The sequence below is a fragment of the Lycorma delicatula genome, chromosome 2 (genome assembly GCF_047948215.1).
Source record: "Lycorma delicatula isolate Av1 chromosome 2, ASM4794821v1, whole genome shotgun sequence".
Taxonomy (NCBI): domain Eukaryota; kingdom Metazoa; phylum Arthropoda; class Insecta; order Hemiptera; family Fulgoridae; genus Lycorma; species Lycorma delicatula.
In genome coordinates, this window is record NC_134456.1 from 221,999,478 (window position 1) to 222,022,173 (window position 22,696).

General features: G+C 28.8%; 1 protein-coding gene across 1 annotated transcript in view; it reads left to right on the top strand.

Moving 5' to 3' along the window:
- Positions 1 to 9,662, top strand: part of LOC142319677 (uncharacterized) — a 39,823-nt gene extending 30,161 nt beyond the window's left edge. The window contains exons 3-5 of the mRNA XM_075357226.1: positions 2,052 to 2,183; positions 5,798 to 5,926; positions 8,966 to 9,662. Coding sequence (XP_075213341.1) covers positions 2,052 to 2,183; positions 5,798 to 5,926; positions 8,966 to 9,379 — 675 coding nt within the window. The 3' untranslated portion in view covers positions 9,380 to 9,662. The remainder of the gene's footprint in view (positions 1 to 2,051; positions 2,184 to 5,797; positions 5,927 to 8,965) is intronic.
- The last annotated feature ends 13,034 nt before the right edge of the window (positions 9,663 to 22,696 follow it).

The window sequence follows — 22,696 nt, forward strand, 5'->3', positions numbered from 1 at the left end:
AATATTTAATCTGTAACATGCTAAGGAAAATATTAAAGTCGCTCAGCTTTATGATTAGGCTTGGTCAAATATTAAAAATATGAATTTCATGTTTATTTCAAACGAAAAGTATCAGGAAGAAGAAAAGTATTTAGCAAAAGCATTGGCAATCTCAGGTACTCAGAAGTTGTATGCTTTTTTACCAGTCAGGAAAGGATATTTTAAATCAAAAATGAAGAATATGAACAACTTAAAGTTTTGCACGAAAGAGAAGTTGGTTTTCCTTAAATTGCTGATATAAAAGGTTTTGTCTTGTGCATTATAATGGTGCTTGGTGGTTAGCTTGTGTATTATCTACAAAATAATCAACAGAAGTGTAATTTTAACTCACTTTCAAGGTCCATCTCCTCTAATGTTTTTCTAGCACACATTGATATTCTAATATTACCTCAACAGGAAACACTAACACAAGTTAACCCGAAAACTGTTTCAGGACATAGGTAAACATTATCTGAAAAGGAAATTACTCGGGCAAATAAAAAACTGACAGATAAATGGTAAGGTATTTCAAATAACCATATAAACACTTTTAAAATTTAACTTTATACTAATGTCCTTTGTATAATTTTTAAGTAGCAATAATTGAAAGCCAATGAAAATAACAGATTACATTTATTAAAACATTAAAAATTAAGTTATTTAGAAGAATTACTTTGAAAAATTAATTAGTACGTTACCATTCTCTCTTTTTCTGATTAGCTTTTGGAATCGCTGCAAGATATTACTTCAGAGGATGATTATATATAAATGTAAATGGATTGTAATCCCAGGTCGACCATTGCTGAGATAAGCAGTTAATTGTAACCCAACCACCAAAGAACACCAATATCCTTGATCTAGTAGTATTCAAATCTGTTTAAAAGTACACTTCTTTACTTCTGTACTACCTTTACTAGGATTTGAACCTTAGAACTTTCTTTAATACAGATTTGAATTCTAGAACATTAATAACAGTGTTTTCCTTTGGTGGTTGGGTTTCAATTATAACCATATATCTCAGGATTGGTCGACCTGAGATTGTACAAGACTAAACTTCATTTACATTCATGCATATCATCCTCTGAAGTAATACGTTACATTCCAGAGACTAATCAGAAAAAAACCGTACATAAGTGCTGTTGATTTATTTTATGAGACTGTTGTTAAAATTAATATAAATTAAAATATTTATTTAAAATAACAGGTACTGGAATGAAACAGCAAATTTAAGAATTTTTAAAACTTTAATTTTAAATTATTATTGATTTGCCTTACTTTTTGTATATTGTGCAAGATTTTAAGACTGTCAAAATGTACAGATCACAATTGCTGTAACTGTAATTATTTAAAGATGTACTTTATTATATTTTAATTATTAGTCATACAGTTATTATTTATATTATTGTAGCTCTTATATTAGAAGAGATAAGTCTTGAGAATGATATTTTGCACATAATTATGTTTTATACTTGGTGTTTTTATGATCATTTAGAAATGTCTGAAATTTATTGTTTTACTTACAATTATTAACTTAATTTCACTATTAAGCATAAAGTGAAATGATTTTCAACATCATTTTGACTTAATTAATATTCATTGCAGTCTTGTTATAAAAAACTAATTACTCATTTTTAAAAAAAGTAAATTTTGCTAAAAGGTGACACATTTTGTTTATCTCCTGATCCCAAAGCAGTCCCCGTTTCAAATTTTCTCAACTGCTTCATAGTATAATGTCAAATAGCGCACATATATATATTAAAAAAATTATAGACTGGTTTTTCAGAAATTCAAGGTCAAACGTGGTGACACTTAAATCATAATTTATGAAAATATAGTTTTGTGTATTATATGAAAGAGCATCAAATAAGCTTTAAAATGAGAACAAGTTTATCGTTCTACCTTAGTAAAAGTTGTGTTGAACTAATTATTTATTTATAATTTATTTATAAATAAATTTATTTTTATTTTATAAATTATACAAAAAATCATTATCATATTTCTTTGTAGCATTTATATTTTGTTTTTTATTACAGCAAGCAGATTTAGTACAATTGAAAGAGGAACCGCTGGATATTATTAATGGTGATATTGAAAAAGATCCTTTAGCAATTGAAGAGACCACCAACTTGGTTAAATTAGAAAATTTAAAAGTTGAAAATGAAGGGGTAAGGATATTAGATTTTGCATTTAATGGAACACCAATTATTCAGATGGCCTTTGCAAGGCCAAAGCTGGATAATTGGAAATGGTAATTTAAAAAAAAAAACGGCTATTATACATACTGTACATATCATTCTAATATCTAATCTGTAACATGCTAAGGAAAATATATAGAAAAATAAACGTATTTCAATAATATTAAAATAAAACTTTGAATATATGTAGTGCAAGAAAAAAAACAGTAGTGTGATTACTAAAAAGGCAATGTTTAGAAATATTCTTTTTTAATTAGTTTAAAAAAGGCCTAAATATACATATTGGTTTTGTTAAATGCATTACAAAAGTTCAATTAAATCCAGTAAAATAAAGATTGATAAAATAAAGTCCTTTTGAAGCAAATATTTATTTCAATACTGTTTAAATTTTTCAAATAATGTGTTAGTTTTTTTTTTAATTACCTAGTCCGAATTTAAGCAGTGTAGTAGTTAGTTGCAACCCACCGGTTTGGTCTAGTGGTGAATGCGTCTTCCCAAATCATGTGATTTGGAATTCGAGAGTTACAGCGTTCAAGTCCTAGTAAAGCCAGCTATTTTTACACGGACTTGAATACTAGATCGTGGAGACCGGTGTTCTTTGGTGGTTGGGTTTCAATTAACCACACATCTCAGGAATGGTCGAACTGAGAATGTACAAGACTACACTTCATTCACACTCATACATATCATCCTCATTCATCCTCTGAAGTATTATCTAAACGGTAGTTGCCGGAAGCTAAACAGGAAAAAGAAAGAAAGAAAGTGTAGTTAGTTGGACATCTGGAAAATTGGTGCACCACTGTGTTAACTTTTCAATATTACCTAATAAATAAATTTTGGATTACATGTAGTTTATTTCTTAACTTGTGTGTGCGTGTATGTGTATATGTATATGTTTATCCCACCAAGTTTTTCTACTGGTTAACTCATAAATCAGTTTTTTAACAGCTGATTTTGAAGTCAAATGTTCTCAGGTTCAAACCTAGTAAAAGTTAGTTAAAAGTCAAGATGTTTAAAATTTTTATTTGTTTTCTGTTGACATTATTTACATCAATCTTCTTATAATTAAATTCTCTACAATTTATGTTTAAAAAATGTATGATTTATTGCTAATTTAGCAGCGTTATTGTACGTCAAACGTAAAAAATGTGTTTTTTGACCCTATTTTTGGCGTTTTACATGGGATATCTTAGAAACTAAGAGAGATACAGTTCTGGGACCTATTTTTTATTGATTTCCCAGCTCAAAAACCATAAGAAACAATTGAATTTGCCCCTTAATTGACCATCCCAGAATTTCAGAAAGCCTTAATTTACCCGGAGGAACTTAAACTCGGGCAAAATTTTTCACCTGTATAACTCTCTAATGAAGCGTTTGCAGACCTATGTTTATATGAACTTTTTTCTTATTTTTAGCCTCTAGAATGAGTTGTCAAAGTATTGCCTTATCCTCCTGAATCACCCTGTATATTAGGTAATGGTATTTCTAAAGCTAGATTATATTTATTACAATAAAGAATTTCACCGTAAGCAATATTAACAATAATGTCAGTAATTTAAAAAAACTAAATCAGGAGAATTACCACCTCAGTTTCCAAATTATTTGATTGTAAAAGATTACAATTTGTAGAATAATTTGTAAAGTGAGTAGCAGTAGCATATTTAACATTTAAATATGGATGATAATGTTTAACAAAAGAAATGTTTTCAATGTTTCCTTATACAATACCTGGCTCATTAAAAATGTTTCCCACAGGCAGGAAAAAATAATACACTCAGAATTCAGTCAGTTGAGAAGAGGTAGAGATGTTATGATTTTTTTTATATGTGTAATTATTTTGTACTGAGCAATAGGGGCTGAAAGCCTTAGACTTTGCACAATAAAGGAAAGCTGCATAATGAAATAATTAAGATAAGGAATTCTCAGCCTTCACTGAAAATTTTTTTATCCCAGTGGTGGTTCTTCAACTGAGCAGACTAAAACGTTGATCAGCAGTTGTGAGAACAGTGGTTGTGATACATCTGTGTGATCTTTGCCTGGATCTTTCTGATCAGACTTGCATTTCAGCAACAAATGATACATTTGATTTCTCAATTTCATTTATACAAAATGACCACACAATTACTTCTTTTTTTTTATATATATAAAGACAATTTTTCTAAAGCAGCGATTACGTAGGTTTCCAACATATAGCATCAAAATTTCAGCTCAGAGCTACTAAAAGCTCTTATGTCATTAATTGTCACCTTGCTCCTTACTTTGATGGCATTCTGCAAATATGTTAGAATAATTATGACAAAATATTTTTTAAATAAATGGTAACGTTGTTTTCTTTAGAAAATAAGGTGTTTTGTTCTAGTTTTCTTATCTGTACTACATTTAGACATAGTGAGTTTAGTTTTCCTTTAATTTGTAATCATATTCTTTGTTAAATTGAAGTCTGTTTCTTAGCATTTTTATGCAGTTATTAAATATTTTTTTTTTTTTTTTACTTTGCAAAATATTGTAGGCTGGTTTTTGTGAAAAATTTTTATACAATCTTAGGTGTGAGCCAATTATTTTTAAAAATTGGATTAATTAATTTTTATTTTTTATCTATGTTATTTATAGTTACCATGATTTTCATTTTATTGAAAAAACCTTGTTAATTATTGTTTTCTTTTGTACTTTGCGATAATTTACTGAAACAGTTTATCACAAAAAATAGCCTAATAGCCCAAATAACGAAGGTGATGCATTTTTGAACAGGATTTTAACCTGTAATGAAACTTTGATACATCATTTTGAGCCAGAGTCCAAGCGTCAAAGCATGCAGTGGAAACTTCCTGAATCACCTGTCCATAAGAAATTCAAAACACAAACACATCGGCTCGTAAGGTCATGTTAACTATCTTTTGGAGTGCCCATGGTCCGATTTTCTGTGATTATTTGGAGGAGCAATACACTATCAACTGCCTATATTATCGACCATGATTGAGAACAAAGTCAAGCCCAGGTTGAAGAGGAAATGTCTGTGATGGCAGAGGAAAGAAGGCATGCTTCTTCTTCAAGACAACACTCAACCCCTCATATGGCCCAACTGACGCTGGAAATTATTGGCAAATTGGGTTGGGAGTTCCTACTTCCTGACCTTGCCTCTTCAGATTTTTATGTTTTTGATCTGATGAAAGAAGCTTTGCTTGGCATCAAATTCAATGACAACGACGAGGTAAAGAAAGAAAAGTATAAAAGTGGCTTTGAGATAGGTAAAGAACTGTTTGTTGAAGAGATAAGAAGAAGACTCGTAAAAAATTGGACAAGTGCAGTAAAACTGATAGGGATTTCATTGAAAAGGAGATAAAAACATTGTATTTATATGATAAACCATTTTTGCTCTACAGCTCTGTAGCATAAGATTATGGGTGTCAGGAAAATCTAATCTTAAAATTCGGTGGGAACCCTGTTAAAGTCACATAATAATAATTTAACTGTGGCTGCACTGTTAATGTGTATGGTGAGTGTATTAGAGATACATATATTTTTATTTTATAAATTATACAAATAATCATAAACGTATTTAATTCATTTTTTGTTTTTTATTGCAGCCAGTAGATTTAGTAAAACCAAAAGAGGAACTGCTGGATATTATTAATGATGATATTGAAAAAGATCCTTTAGCAATTGAAGAGACCAACTTGGTTAAATTAGAAAATGTAAAACTTGAAAATGAAGAGGTAAGGGTATTAGATACATTGGAACACCAATTTCCCAGATGGACCGTTGCAAGACCAAAGCTGGATAATTGGAAAGGATAATTTAAAAACTGCTATTATATATGATGTACATATCATTCTAATATTTAATGGGTAACACGCTAAGGAAAAAAGTATATAGAAAGATAAATGTATTTCAGTAATACTAAAATAAAATTTTGAATATATGTACAGTGTAAGAAAAAAAAAAAACAGTAACTGGTATAAAAAATGCTATGTGTAGAAATTTTCTTTTATGATTAGTTTAACAAATGCCTAGATATACATATTGTTTTTGCTAAATGAATTACAAAGAGACAGTTAAAAAATCCTGTAAAATAAAGATTGATAAAATAGTCCTTTTGAAGAAAAAATTTATTTGAATAGTCTTTAAATTTTTCAAATAATGTATTAATTTTTTTTTTTAAATTACTTAGTCTGAATTTAAGCAGTGTAGTTAGTTGGATATCTGGAAAATTGGTGCTCCACTGTATTAACTTTTCATTATGTAAATTTTTGATTACATACAGCTTATTTCAACATTGTGTGTGTGTGTGTGTGTGTTTAGCCCACCAAGCTGATCTAATGGTTAACTCATTGGAAATCAGTTGTTTAACAGTTGAAAATTGTTTAAAACAATTTTCTTCTTTTTTTGGCCTATTTTTTCTCTGAATTCTTGGATTATTCATTCAACCTTGTTGTATGCCTTTTTCTAACTGAATTGTGTATGCTACTGTTGTCTGGGATTCTGTTATTCAAAAATTTTTCAGTAAATATTTGATATGTAACTGCTAAGGTTTCAAGAACAGTGAGTAGCTTCCAAAATAGTAGCCCATTCCAAGGAATGGGTTAAGGCATTGTCAGAAAATCACTACTCAAGGGACAAAACTTATTGCAGTAAAGTAAAGTAAAATAGTTTACAACTGACAGCAGTAGATTAGAGTAGTAACATACGTAACCAATAATGATGTTAATAGAAGCAGTGTTAAAGGTGACGTTCAAATAACTGCAGTTCAAGCTCTCTCAGTTCAGTTCTATGTTTCTTACCCTATATGTGTAAATATACTTATTAGCATTTTTGCAGTGTGCACCGCTTCATCAGATGTATTAACCTTTTAAAAGAATTTAAAACTTTATTAATAAAACACATTAAATACATTGATGAAAAGTTGTGTACCACAAAAGTGCTAATTTGCAAGAATTAAAAAAAAACCAAGCAGTATGAGGTGATTTTATTTTAGTTATAAATTTATTATCATTGTATTATTTATAATATATAATTATAAGTAATGTTTTCTTTGTTTTATTATATATACACTTAATAATCTGCAGATGTCCAGACTAAAAGTAAATCTTATATTAAGAATAATAACTAATCTTAATATAATTTAATAACTTTCTTCTTTTTTTTAATAAACTTAGCAACTCGGCATGTTTTAATGTAGGTTAGTCAACTTCAGTGTATGCACCTTTTTTAGCTGGTCAGATGCCTAGACAATAATCTAACTGTTGCCAGGTGTTTGGGAGCATCTGCGGCATTATTAGACCAACCACCTTTAACAATTTTTTATGTTAAATCATTCAAATCTCAAACTTTTCTTTGGTATAACTTTTAATAAAACCCAAAGCAAAAACGTCCAGAGAAGTGATATCTGAGAGATATCACTGCAGTTGGACCTTCTCATCTGATCCAACATCTGGCTAAGTGTTGTCCAGGAACATGCTAATTTCTCGATAAAAGTGGTGTGGAGCACCATTTTGTTGAAAACTGAATCCTTCAGGAATCTGAGGAACAGCAAACTTTTGAAACATCTAGAGGTGTGTGTGCCCTGTCACAGTGGACTCTATGAAGACAAAAAAACATAGACATAGACATAGCCGACACTTACTTTCAGTATGTTCCTTTCATTCTTGATTACTGTATGGAGTTTTCGGTACAACAAATTTGACAGTTGTCTTTAATTATCCCAAATGTATGAAAAGTAACCCTCATCACTAAATAAAATATTATTAAGATTGTTTTCAATATGGTGATTATCTCTGCAGCAAACTGATATTGCGGCAATCATTTGGTTTAATGTGAAGAAGCAGTTGTAATGTACACTTGCAAATGGAGCGCTTATGACCGATGTCATGAACAGTAGAAAAAGGAATCTTCAGTCCATAACTAGATCGCGTAATAGACTTATCTGGCAGTATATCGCTTACTTGATCCACTCTCTCGTAACTAACTGAAACCTTGTGATGATTTCCAGTTTGTGAAACCCAGCTTCTAGTCTCTTAAAGTCGTATCCTTGGAATACAATAGATTTGGATGTGGGAGAATTGACATTCAATTCAGTTCATACAAGCTGTAGAACGTGCATAACTGATTAAAAGCGAAGCATAAACTGAACATTTTTTGTGGGGATCCACATTTTGATGGACTACAATGTTGCATTCAATTCAGTTTGTCTGCACATGCATATTCTGCTGACTGTGATAGTATACTGAACAAATCTTTGAGATATATTCTGTTGTTTGAGCCTACATTTAAGAGATTACAGTAACTGGTTTCTTAAATGTAGGCCATTAATTTTGGATGCTTTCAACCCAGACATCCTGTATACAAAATTTTATATATATAAAATTTATGAGTTTGTAGGTCTGATCAACATGTGTATATAAAACATGTATAATAAATATATTTACCTGTTATAAATTTGCCAAATAGTTTTGTTTTCCTAAAACATGCATATGATAATAAAGTTTCAGCCAAATGTGTAAATATACTGCAAGATAAGTTAGGTTCCTTCTTATAACTTATAAGATAAGTTAACTCATTGATGATTAATTAATATCCAAAACCACTTTGATTATGAATATATGTTTAAAATATTCAATTTTTTTTTACATGTTTAGTGGTCTTTTTACATCTGTGGTCATCTTTTTACAAGATATAATACTTAATCTTATTGTAATTCAAATAATTTTACATTATTCATAATTACCTTTGAATTATTAGTTATTTTTAATTTATAGGTTATTACTGATAAAGGAACCTACAAGGGAAGTACCAAGAATCGCATTACTCGTAAGAGGTGCGTAAATAATTCAGTATATGATAGAATTATAAAAGAAAAATCCAGTGAATATAAGTGTGCACACAGTGATGTTACAATAAAAAATTTAGTCAAGGATATAAATAGTGAAAACAAGATACCTACGCAGAATGATTTAAAAACCCACCTTATTACGCATAACAAAAAGAAAAATTATGTATGTAAATTGTGTCAAAAGTCATTTAATTTCAGATGCAATTTAACGAGGCATCTTAAAATGCATAAAAATAAAAAATATTATGTTTGTAACTTTTGTCATAAGTCATTAAATTCTGAATACCATTTAAATATCCATCTTGCTACTCATAAGAAGGATAATAATTTACATATATAATTTACATACAGATAATATAATTAAATACAGATAATATAATTTACATACAAAATTATGTATGTAAATTTTGTCAAAAGTCATTTAATAACAAAGGCAATTTAACGAGACATCTTTATATTCATAAAAATTAGAGAAATTATGTTTGTAACTTTTGTCAAATGTCATTTAATTGTAAAAGCTATTTAAAGAGACATCTTAATATTCATACAAAAGAGAAAAAATATGTTTGTACCTTTTGTCAGAAGTCTTTTCATCAAAGTGGTAATTTAAAATCACATTTAAATATTCATACAAAATCGAAAAATTATGATTGTAATTTCTGCCAAAAACGTTTCAGTAGTATTTCTTATTTAAAGGTGCATATTAATTTACACACAAAGGAGAAAAATTATACTTGTAACTTTTGTCAAAAGTCATTTAATTATAAATCTTATTTAAAGATGCATATTTTTAATATTCATACTACTGCTGGTGTGAAAAATTATATTTGTAAATTTTGTCAAAAGTCATTTAATTGCGGAAGCAATTTAAGGAGACATGTAAATATTCATACAAAAGAGAAAAAATATGTTTGTAACTTTTGTCAGAAGTCTTTCAGTGAAAGTAATGCTTTAAAAGTACATTTAGATATTCACACAAAAGAGAAAAAATATGTTTGTAATTTTTGTCAGAAGTCTTTTAATCAAAATTCTGCTTTAAAATCACATTTAAGAATTCATACTAAGGAGAAAAAATATATTTGTAACTTTTGTCAAAAGTCGTTCAATAATAAGTCATTTAAAGAGACATCTTAATACTCATACAAAAAAGGAAGATTATATTTGTAACATTTGCCAAAAGTCGTTTAATCGCATTTGTGATTTAAAAAAACACATTTATTACCACTCTAAAGAAAAAAATTAATGTTTGTAACATTTATCAAAAATCTTTTAAGTTTTTTAAGTATGGCACTATTGTTATATAATATTATTTGTATATAAAAAATCTTTTGATAGAGTTTAGAAATGTTTTGATAGAGTTAATCTTAATCTTATTATTAGAGAATCATTATGAACTTTAAAAATCTTATATTAAGAAAATTAATAAAGGAAGAAAATTAAAATAGCATTCTTTCAAGTGTGTGTAATTTAAAATTCATATAACAAAATTTATTTAATGTTTATGATTTAACATTATATTTTTCTCATTTTTGTATGGTACAACTAAAGATGGAGAGGTTTCTATCTTATATGCTTCAAACGCAGATTTATATATTACTGTATTTTATAATGTGAGTATGTTTATGAACATTTTAAGCCCAGAACCATGGCAATCAGAAAATTTGGTGTAAAAAAGAGTGTAAAGTTCTTAAGTGTGACTTGTTATATACAAATCACAAGTTTCATGTGGTTTTCTTGAAGATTTTTTTCTCCAGTGCATTTTCACAAATAACCATGATCTTGAGAGAATTTAAAGCCTCGTTCTGATTTTATATTAAGTTAACTTTTATAACATGTTTTTTTATTTTAGTAATGTTTTCAAATAATAAAACCATACAAGAAGTGTGTAATCTCATATCTGTGCCTGTTATCAATATTGACCTAAAAATCTTTACTAGCTTTTAATTTATTACCAAAACACTTGTAAAAAAATTAGTCCTTCTTTCATGTACCAATTTCTTTGAAAATGTCTTATTGTTACCTCCTGGTTGTGAATTTTCTCTTTTTTCTTTTGTTAACCTTGAAAATAACCAAAAACTTACATTTTGAAATATGTGTCTCAAATCGTTTGAGACACAAACGATTAGTTCTATAATGTTTTCAGGTATATTCTGTTTACGATAGAAAAAGATTTTGGAAAGGATAGGAGCTGCAAACCTAAACAATAGAGGGCAGAGACTTGAGATGCCAGGTCTCTCACCTTGCTCCGAAATTCAATCTGCACCTCTACTACTTAATGTGTTATAATTTCGCAAATATTATGAATTTATACTTGAAAATATATCTAAATATTTTTGAAACTACATACTGCCAGAAAATGTAAAAAAATGTTTAATCCTTTTTTTTTACCCAACAAGATAAATACCTCCCAAAAAACTTCTAAGGAATTTTTTGTTATATATTTGAAGAGATTTATATTTAAGCTTTTTTTTTTGACTGATGAATTAATTCTATAAGATTGTTAATTTTTAGATATTTTGGTTTGTTTTTAATATCCTTTGGAAAAAGGACAAATATTAAACAGGAAAAAGTTTTGTTTGTCTTTCCATAGGAAATATTTAATTTGTTTCTCTGTAGGAAATAAATAATCCTGTTTTTTATGCAATTACTTTAACATTTCGATTTGAATTTTTGCTTCTTTAAAATTGTCTGCAATTGTTGCCCGATCTGTTGTAAAAGCAAAATAATTTCTTCCTGGTTTGTCCCATTTGTAAGCTACATTTTTTTTCTACCACAACTAGTTACAATGTTTTCTCCTTTATGCTTCTATGATTATCATCTTTTAATTGTAATTCTTTATACAATTAAAAGTGTCAACAGCCTCATTACCTTATGTTTAATTTTAATGGTTCTGAAAATTCAAAATAAATTAAACTTCAGAAAAGGCAATGGAAATTGTTTGTTCAGTTTAAAAGATTATAATTTATGCAGCTTATTAATTTTATACACTTTATTTGTTCCGCACAAGATCTTCCCTTTCTAAACCACCCTGATGTATTTTCCAAATTGTTTATTGATGTGCTTTTCTATTCTATTCTCAACAATTTTATAAGATTTTATAGTTTACTGAAAGAAGAGAAATTCCTCTGTAATTAGTAACTTCCATTTTTGTGAAGAGGATGAATTAGGACATTTTTGTGGGATTTTTTCCCTCTTTAAAATGTTTTCAAATAATTTTCCTAATAGATCATACTTTAATTAATATGATAATTTTAAAAATTGCAAAGTTTGGGTCCTCACCCAAATACTTTTATTATTTTTTAGATTATGTATTCTTTATTTGGGAATTTGTTTTTTCTAAGTTTAGTTACTGGTTCAATGCAACCTTTCTCTGCGTTTTTTGCAGTTTGAATAGTTTTTTTATATAATAATTTGCTAAAAGTTTACTATAACAACTTTATATGACTTTAAAAATATTTTTTCATCTGTAATTTCTTAGAAAATAATTTTCTTTATGAAATAGACTATTTTATTGTAATAAAAAGCTCAGTTTATATAAATTTCAGTTTTATAAATATGTTTATAATATATAAATTGTGATTTTTATCTGATCACAGAAAACCAGGATGCTTCTTATTTTAAATGGTACATCATTCCTTTTCATAAAAACAAATCAATTGTATTTTAGTGTGACTGAATGAAAGTTTATTATTTGTCTTGTACTAGTTATGATGATTAAAACTAAATTAAAGCTATCCACTTTGTCCAACCTACATGATGTGTAAGTGGTACTAATGTGTGCATCATTGGGGTTTGAAATCTTAGATTGGTTTTGAATTTGTTAACACATTAAATAGATTATTTATTTAAGTGCATACAAATATTTTCAGCCTGTCTTATTTTATAAAAGATAAAATATTATTTACAGTATCTTTTGTATTTTGAAATGTTTTTTAAAAATGACGTGTAATCTTACCCTTTCCATTTAAACTTTTTAGTGTCCCAGCCATGGCGGGGGGGGGGGGGGGGTTGAGTGTGGTGGCCTCATATCAAAATTGATTGTTATGAACTGTAGCATTTGTAAAAATTTCATTATTCCATGTGTAATGGTCGAATAGTTATTACTGTGTGCATACACTGCCTGTACTCCTTATTCTTATACGTTATTGTTGTAATCTTACTTTATTTTCTTGTTAGGCAGTTACAGACAATTTAAAGAATTTGTTCCAGCATCTTTTTTTTATGTCTCGACTCATTTTCTTTCCCATTTCTCCAGTCCATTTCTTTCCACAGCCATCTTCTTTTTCTATTTCTTAAATCATGATTGAAAATTACTTGTCTGAAGAGATCCTGTTTTAAAAATCTTTCTACAATTCCTACTTCTTGGACATCCTTTTTTTTCTTTGAATTAAGATTGCTTCAATCTAATTTATTTTGTTTTTCTTTCAGCAGAAATCTATTAATTTTTTCAGTGTTCTATTATATATAACTTGTTAAAAAGATGTGATAAAAGAAACAGTCTTTCTTCTCAATGCTTAGTAAATGTTTTCATATTTAATAGAATAATAATGGAATTGCAATTGCTGGAAAATGATTAATGTTCAGCAATGACACAAATTAATAAAATAGTGAAATATTACCAGTTTATAATCTGTACAATTGAAGAAATCAAGATTATAAATAAAAAAATTGGATACATTTTTTACAATTTTTTTAAATGAATGTTTAATAATTAATATTTTTTTTCCAGCAAAAATTGTTTTGTCATAAATCTCTTTTTCTATGTATAAACAACAGGTACACATGAGTGATGTACAAAAATACATTTGTATGCTGTTTACTTTATTTTTCTGTATTACAACAATTAATAAAATATCAGTGTGTTATTATGAGTTGTACCTAAGATTGTACAAAACTAAACTTCATTTTCATTCATACATATCATTTTCTGAAGTAATAGCTTATGGTGGTTCCAGAGGCTAAACAGAAAAATATAATATATAAATTTATATAAAAAAGGTTAAATAAAGGTATAAAGGTCTCATTAAATATATAGACAAATAAAGAGGAGTATGATGGATTAATGATGTGCTGGAAAATGATTAACGTTCAGTATTTTCACCAATTACACTACATGAGCTGAAGGTTTGCCCCCTGTCTTTGTCAACCGAACTGTTGACTGGCTTAGGCTAGATGGGTGAGCAGTGTTCAGTGTTTATTGTACTATCTAACCAGATGACATCATCTGATTACTAATAACATAACACGTTTGTATATAAAATGCAAACACAACAGTAGTACAATACTAGTACACTAGACACAGAAGTTTGCAAGGAGAAAACTTTCAGCTCGTGTATTGTCATAAAATACCAATAAGATATTTGGATTTTATAACGTGTACAATTTAATACATGAAAATAATAAATAAAAAACAGGGGTTAGATTTCTGATATTTTTTGCAAAATAGTTTTTGTAATTCATAATTTGTTTCAGCAAAAATGGCTGTTGTTAATAGATCTTAATCTGTTTGATATGACTCCAAGGAAACATGGGAAGATGCAAATCAAAAATTAAATGGATAGAACGGCAGTTGTAACACATCATTTTAAATGGCATTAAAAACAAAGCTTTTAACATAAAAAAAAACTTAAGGCTGTAACAACTATAATATTTTTCACAGCTTATTTCAAAAGTGGTCTTCAGTAGTAGTGTAGATAGTATTTTAATAAAAGAAGATAATAAAAGTGCTTTTTATACAAACTGGTAAGTTTCCATTCGGCTTCCTTCTGATTTTTTTGTTTCATAGGTAGTAATTTATTTATTGCGACATGCTGATTATTATGTATAATATTATCTGTAGGTTTACAGGTGTTTGTTTTAAATGTGCCATCACTGGGATATCATGCACTTTTGTGTTGCATTTGAAAATGTTATAGAAGGTGAAGATTTTTATTTAATAATAAAATTAAGTTGGCTAAGATAGTAGTAGATAAACAGCAGAATTTTCAACACATCATTAAGATATTTCATTGTACTCAGAAGTTGAGAATAGCTTCTTAGCTTTTCTATTGTATGAGAAACTAAAGTAGAAATATTTAAAATGGGTGTAAAATATATATAATGGGTGACACAATAAGAACTGATATTTTAATTAAGAAAAACTTACTTTTTCTGTTAAAAATATTTAATAATTTTATTGTAATGTATGAGGTTAAATATGGAAGATGTGTTTGCCAAATGCACCATGGTTCTGTAGGCAGTGCCCACTTATTACAAAATTTTCAACTGCATATTCACATGTCTATGTCAATTTTTTCAGTAAGTGGTGCATTTAATTCTTCTACTTCAGGGAGGAGTGTCTGTGGGTTATCGGTATATATGTTACTCTTCAAATAACTCCATAAAAATTAATCAGAAGATACTAGATCCGACGGCCTTGCAGGGCAATTCTAATCTTCAAAATAAGAAATGGCAGGTTTCACTGGCCTATTTGGGACAATCCAATTCTGACAAAAAAAAAATTCTGGAGCATTGCATTATAACTAACAGTATTCACCGCAACAGTAATACCAGTATTGTTCTCGAAGGAAAAGACCCAATCACTATCACAACTCAAATTTATAAATAAAAGTTTTTTTGTAAGGTTATTTTTAGTTGATATTGTCATTTTGTGGATACATGCATTCATTTCAACTACTTTTGTATTTTCACTGTCCCAAAAATTTCAGTTTCTTTATTCATGATATCAGTAAGGTGGAAATAAGCCTTGTCACTAAAGACCTTTCTGTTGAAAAGTTTTCATCCACTTGGGTGATGTATACTTCAATGGTTGATGTCATTGATCTATTTAATACGTATACAGATATGCATGAGAATTATACTATAAATAAAAACATGTTTTACGCCAAATTAATGTGCAATTTCAACAATATGATAGTTTGGAAAGTTTTATATTTGTTCGTATAACAACAATATTTTTTAATTTCTGTATAAATACCCATGACTCTGTAACTTAGTTGCTAAAAGGGATTAAGCACATATTAGGTCTTCTATAAGAAACGTAAAGTGTCAACAAGTACTGCTTTATCAAGGAGAAGTCTCATTCTAATAATATGTATTAAATAATTTCAAGTCCATCCAAAAAGATTTCTAATTTAAAAGTTTAAAAAAATTACAGATTAGCATGCAGAATAAAATGAGTGAAGAATCACATAACGAACAGATTTTTTTAAACAACTTTATGTATTCAAATAAATTTTGCTGCTTTTGTAAAATTAATGCAGATTTTCTTATTATAAACTATTAAAACACTTCCAAAATTGAATTTTAAAAACAAATACTTTTTTAAAATTCAGTTAGATAGTTTACGAATGATTCCTTATAGTTCACATACCATCTAATTCATTAACTATCTACAATATAAACTACAAACGTTGTAAACTTGTTTTGCTAGTTGTAGTTATTATTACTATACAATCTTTATCAGAAATTAATATTTTCTGGGTCTATGGAAAATAGCCAGAACCAATCAAACCAGGCAAATCACCTAATTATACAATATCATATTGACCAATTAGCATGTTACCTGTACTTTCATAAGTTTTCAAGAAATATCTTGCATACAAGTTTAAAACCTTTTTACAACAAAAACTAATATCCGACTACCAGTCTGGCTTTCAATTAGATCATAGTACCATCGAACATATTCATAGAGTTTTTGCTAATATTCAGACAGATTTAGACAAAAAAAGTCTTGCTCTACCAGTTTTCTTGATATCTGCCAAGCATTTAAGATAGTGTGACATACTGGCCTTTTTGAAATTAATCAGTATTTAAACATATGTTTTTTTTAAATAATAGTTATTTCAAGGTTAAATTCCAGACTGAATTATTTTCAATAACTGCAGGCATTACTCAAGGAAGTATATTATTCTACATACACTTCTGATATGCCTGTTTCTTCTAATACTAACAAGCATATTTTATTAGTGTACTTTTCTTTGTTTGTGTAAGTTATTCATGAGTCACCAGATACTACGTCACAGTACCTTGAAAAAAAAACACATTGAAGCATGGAAAAAGTTATGGGAAATAAACTAATGAAAATAAAAGAACATGATAGTTTCACTCCAAACAAATATTCACTTGTTATAGTCATTGACATTCAGCTACCATAATCAGATTCTGCAAAATACTTTGGGATTCACCTTTACAAAAGGCTCACATTTGAAAAAGAAGGGAGAACTCAATACAAAGTTTTGTCAATTGAATTTCTAAATTGAAACTCAAAATTGTCTTTGATCAAGTTAATTATTTACAAAGCCATCCCAAATCCAATCTGGAATTATGGCATTCAGTTACTGGTAATATTAACAAAATTCAACATAATTATATTGTTTTCAATCCAGATTTTTACGCACAATCACAGATCTAGCTTGGTACATAATAATTTACAAGACCCTCAACTCAAATGAATTACGTTATTCAGTTCTGCTTCTGTGATGAGATGAAGTTTAGAATTTGATTCTTTTGGAATGTAATTAATATCTATTGAAGTTGAGGATTCATTAGTTGAGCCTTCTGAGGGAATCAGAAATTTCTTTCTTAGAGGTTGAAGTGATTGGAATCGGTAAATCAACACCATGAAGTAGTGGTCTCACAGCTGAATGAACATTTGGGTATGCGGTACTGCTTTTATTGTTTGAATTGAAACCAGTAACATTTGTTAAACAAAAATAGCAGTCATCATAATGGTTAGTAGGCTCTCACCAAAAAATAGGTATGCAAAAAGACAAATGGTCTTTTTTTCCTTTTATATTACACGTGGAGCCCAGGATTTATCTCGGTCTCTCAAGGGACAATCAAATTAATGTTCTAAACAGTTTTCAGCAGATTTGATACTGGTTTTCATTGAATTTTCGTGGTGAATTCTCCGCAAACGTAACAAAAAAATTTTTAGAGAATTTTTTTTACAAGTCCAATTTTTATTCATTGTAAAATTCAAAATATTTAATGAATAAATTAAACTGAAATATTACAGAAATACTTAATTATAAAAATAATTTAGTTTTAATCTATAAATACTTAATAACTTAACATACTTTATAAAATTGTTTCATCATGGAGTGCAATAAAACACAGTACAAAATACACATGCTTAATAAATCTTGATGTTCAATAAAGTAATATCAAAAACCACAAACTAAAGTAAACTAAATACCACAAACTAAAGTAAACTAAATACCACAACTAAAGTACACAGCAAGTCATACCAATAGCTGAACTCATACTGAAAAAACATTCTTGACTCACTGACATGTCTATAATGTCTGGCTTGACATGAAATGACGTCATTAGACTGTTATATATCAAAATGTACATCTACAGCATACATCACAATATAAATCAGATGTGAATAAACAAACATACGTATATATTATGTATTGTTTGTTCAATGAATGATGGAACAAATAAATTTAAGGGATTGTAACTTAAGAAAGTTACATGATGGTTTGTTTCGAAATACATATTCAAATTCTGCATATAAAATATTGCATAGAAGTACGCTTACTCCCTTTTCAGTTCCAAATTTTATGTTGCCCAGTGTAATTATGATTATATTATGTATATATATTATACTATTATATTATGTATTATATTACGTTTATATTATGTATTGTTTGTTCAATGAATGATGGAACAAATAAATTTAAGGGATTGTAACTTAAGAAAGTTACATGATGGGTTGTTTCGAAATACATATTCAGATTCTGCATATAAAATACTGCATAGAAGTACGCTTACTCCCTTTTCAGTTCCAAATTTTATGTTGCCCAGTGTAATTATGATTATTGATATCTAAATGTCACCGTTTTTAAATAATGGGCACATGTAGCAAATTTTCCAAACACTAGGAAAAACACCAGCATTTAAAGAAAGATGAAGAGCTTGGTTAAAAACGGTACAAAAAGTCATTTTTTTGCTAAAAGAGGGTGAATGTTTTCTGGGTTAATCAAAGAATTATTTTTAAATCTACAAATTGCCTCTTCAACATCATTCTCAGTTAAAATAATGTTACTGCAGCGATCATTACAGTTAAAAGTAATTTCAGTCGAGGAAAAATCATTTAGTATGTTAGTATAGACACCAAAAACTTTTAACCAAAAGTTTTACAATATCAGTCCCTATATCGGCACACTCAATTTCAAAATGCATATGCGATGGATAAGATCAACCATTGTCAATTTTATTAGCAAATTTAAAAAAATCTTTGGAATTATCAGTTAGACTACTCAACTTTAGTATAATTTAATAATAAATTTTTACGACCAAGAGTATTACATACACTTTACACTTTATTTTTAAATAATTCTTCATAATAAGTAAATTTATATTGTTTTTGTAGCTTATGGTACTTTTTCTTAATAATTTCACTAGAGAACCGCTTCGAAAATTAAATCTTTTTTTTATAAGTATTTTTGATACATGATTATCAACATATTATTTTAGTGATTGCCATAAAAGATGGTGCTTATGTTTAAACTATTGCATCTCAGTTAAAAAATTGAACAAAAAATGAAGAAGTTGTCGGAAACTGCAGTTATTTTTGTGCTAACTGGATTCAGACGATTTTAGTTAACCTCATTATTTTTAAAATTAGGGGTGTGAAAAGCGGAAAAATCATGATTTTTTTGCATTGTTTTGAGAAAGTCAATTTTGAATTACTATAAAATCAAAATCGATAGATAAAACTTTTCTACTTTAGGAGCTAAGTGATCGTTTCTCAATAATTATAAATTAAGATTTAGCACAAAACTACTATTATTTAAGTGTCCAGTGCGGTTTTTACGAGACAGCTTTATCTTTAGTTTCAATCAATATTTTACAGAAAAAAAAACAATTGAGGTGGGAAAAGTATGAAACTATCATTAAAAAAGTACAGTTGCAACTGGTAGATGAGTGTGCATCCTGTTCATTGCTATATATACCAACGGCATGCGGGCATGGTTTAATATTATCTTTCACATAGTTTTGTCAGATTACTTTATATTTCATTTATATTATAAATTAAATTTTGTGTAAATAATATTACATACATAAATACTATTATTGCTACTGTTACTGTTTCATATATTTTTGTTTTTACAAATATGCATAATATCTCTTATCAAAGAATTACCCGTATAAAAAGAATAACAGATTAAAAAAAGGCATTAAAATCATATCTGTAAACATTATACAATTTATTATAAACACTGAAATCTAAAAAATCTGTAAAAGCGGTTACAAGTAACTAGTTTTTCTTGGAGCCACTGTTAGATTTCAGGTTTCCTCCAGCTGTTTGCGGTAACTTTATTCACCGCAGTAAGGTATAACTTGCATTATCTATTATTAAGCTCCCATCTTGTAAGTAATTTAAAAAGTCATTTGTAAACCAATTTTTAAAACTGTGGCTATTCATTTCTGAATAATAATCTGAACAGGCTTTTGATTTACTGTAGATAACAGCATTTTAACATTTAAAATTGGATAACATTTAGCAAAAGAAAAATTTTCAAGGTTTTCCCATGCAAAACATGTTAAATTAAAGTCGCTAATAACTTTTCTGTGGCTGCACTATTAATGTGTGTGGTAAGTGAATTATAGATACAATTTATTTTAATTTTATAAATTATGCAAATAATCATAAACATATTTACTTTGTATTGTAGCATTCATTTTTTTGTTTTTTATTACAGCAAGGAGATTTAGTACAAGTGAAAGAGGAACCGCTTGATATTGATAATGGTGATATTGAAGAAAATGCTTTTGCAATAGAAGAAACGAACTTAGTTAAATCTAAAAATCTAGAAGTTGATAATGAAGGGGTAAGGGTGTTAGATTTTGCGTACAGTGGAGACTAATTATCCAGATGCACTTTTGCAAGGCCTAGTCAAGATAATTGGAAGGATAATTTAAAAACGTTTTATCATATATACTGTACATAGCATTCTAATGTTTAATATTTACATACAATGTAAGAAGAAACTTCTTCAAGTATGGACTGTGTCACAGTTGCATCGTTTGCAGATAATTCGGCAAATTTGGCGGTTGATGATGACCCGAATTTAATGTCGGATAAACTACAATCCTCGTTGGATCTTAGCGTGTGTGAAGGACGTAAACGGAGGATAAAGTTAATCCGGCAAAGTCATGAGATGCGACTGAGAGTAAGGAGAGGAGACGAAATGCCGGGTACTCGTATATCGCCAAAATAGGTTTTTTGGCATCGAGCCTCGGTTAGCTGAGATATTCGCTGTTAGGATGAGAATGAATGCGTTGAAAACTCCGTAATGAAGCTGCAGTAGAGCTAGGTGGTCGCAGCTGGAGAAAGCTACTCGAAGGTGAATTTAGTAAGTTGTGTAAATACACTGACGTTAATGTCTGCCAAGGCGTTTGCATCGGTAGTATTTTTAGAGAGGCAAAACTTATGACTGTGGTGTGTTATCAGGTTTACAGGGACTAACAGACGACCTCCGGTGAAACTCATGAAGGCTAGGAATGGAGGATGTGGTGTGGTGGCCGGGAATCTCACAAGGTCTTCTCCTAAGAGGTTCAGAATGTATTTTCAAATTATTCTATTCTAAGTTCTTTACTGCCCCGTTCCATTAGGCTTGACCTCATGATCGGTACAACCCGATAATCGAAAAACTTGTAGTGGAATCACGATCGATTAAAATTTGTTTCAAAAATACACACATTCTTTCCTGCCAACCGTTAGGTGCACGAGAAAAAATGTACTTTTAAAGCTCGACTCTACTTCGAGTGTCTTAATTTAATCTTAATTTCTCATATATATCGTTGTTTGCCTGAAAATAAAGTTTTCTCTTTATTATGAGGTTTTGTATAACTAAGGAAAATCTTGGAAGAATTTTTTTTGTCAAGATAATGAACTGACAGAGAAATCTGCCACCTGTCACGTGTTATTATTTTATAATTTTAGATCCAATTTCAGAAAGTAATGGTTTGACTTTTAGAAATGAATAAAATCTTTAATTAAATCAGAAAATCTGTAAATAATCCTTATTCCACGCTTGTAGTGTAGACTTAATTGCAGGTAGTAATATTTAATGTGTGTGATCTATGGAATTCAAGCGATATAGCCAGCTGATACACAGACTTAATAAGAGGTATAATTATAATGAAGTTAGAATTTATAAAAAGCGTACGACATAAGTAGCAACGACTGAAAACAACAAGGAAGTTGCGTTTTTCAAAACTTTAACAAAACTGCTGCTCGTGAAAGATACCTGACTGAGTAAGCGAAATCCTTCTATCTGAACTCCACGTACACAGACCCTTCACAGCACACAAGAGTGCATCCTACGATATCACATTAGAGCGAGAATTAAAGATTATGAGCGTTAAGTTACTGATTTTACCATCTGCGTTTCCTTTTAGTAGATAATTAACTTCACAAGTCACCATATACTGATTTTTGTTTATTTGTGAAGTTCTTTAGTACTGCAAAATTCTTTTTGTTTTTTTTTTTAGTTAGATACAATTATTAGTATCGTCTCACTTTTTTATTATAATTATACAGAATTAAAGATAGAACAAAATTCTTTATAGAAAATGTATACATTGAAAGGAACAAGATTTTGGGGAAAATATTTTGAAAGTGTAGTGAGTATTGCTG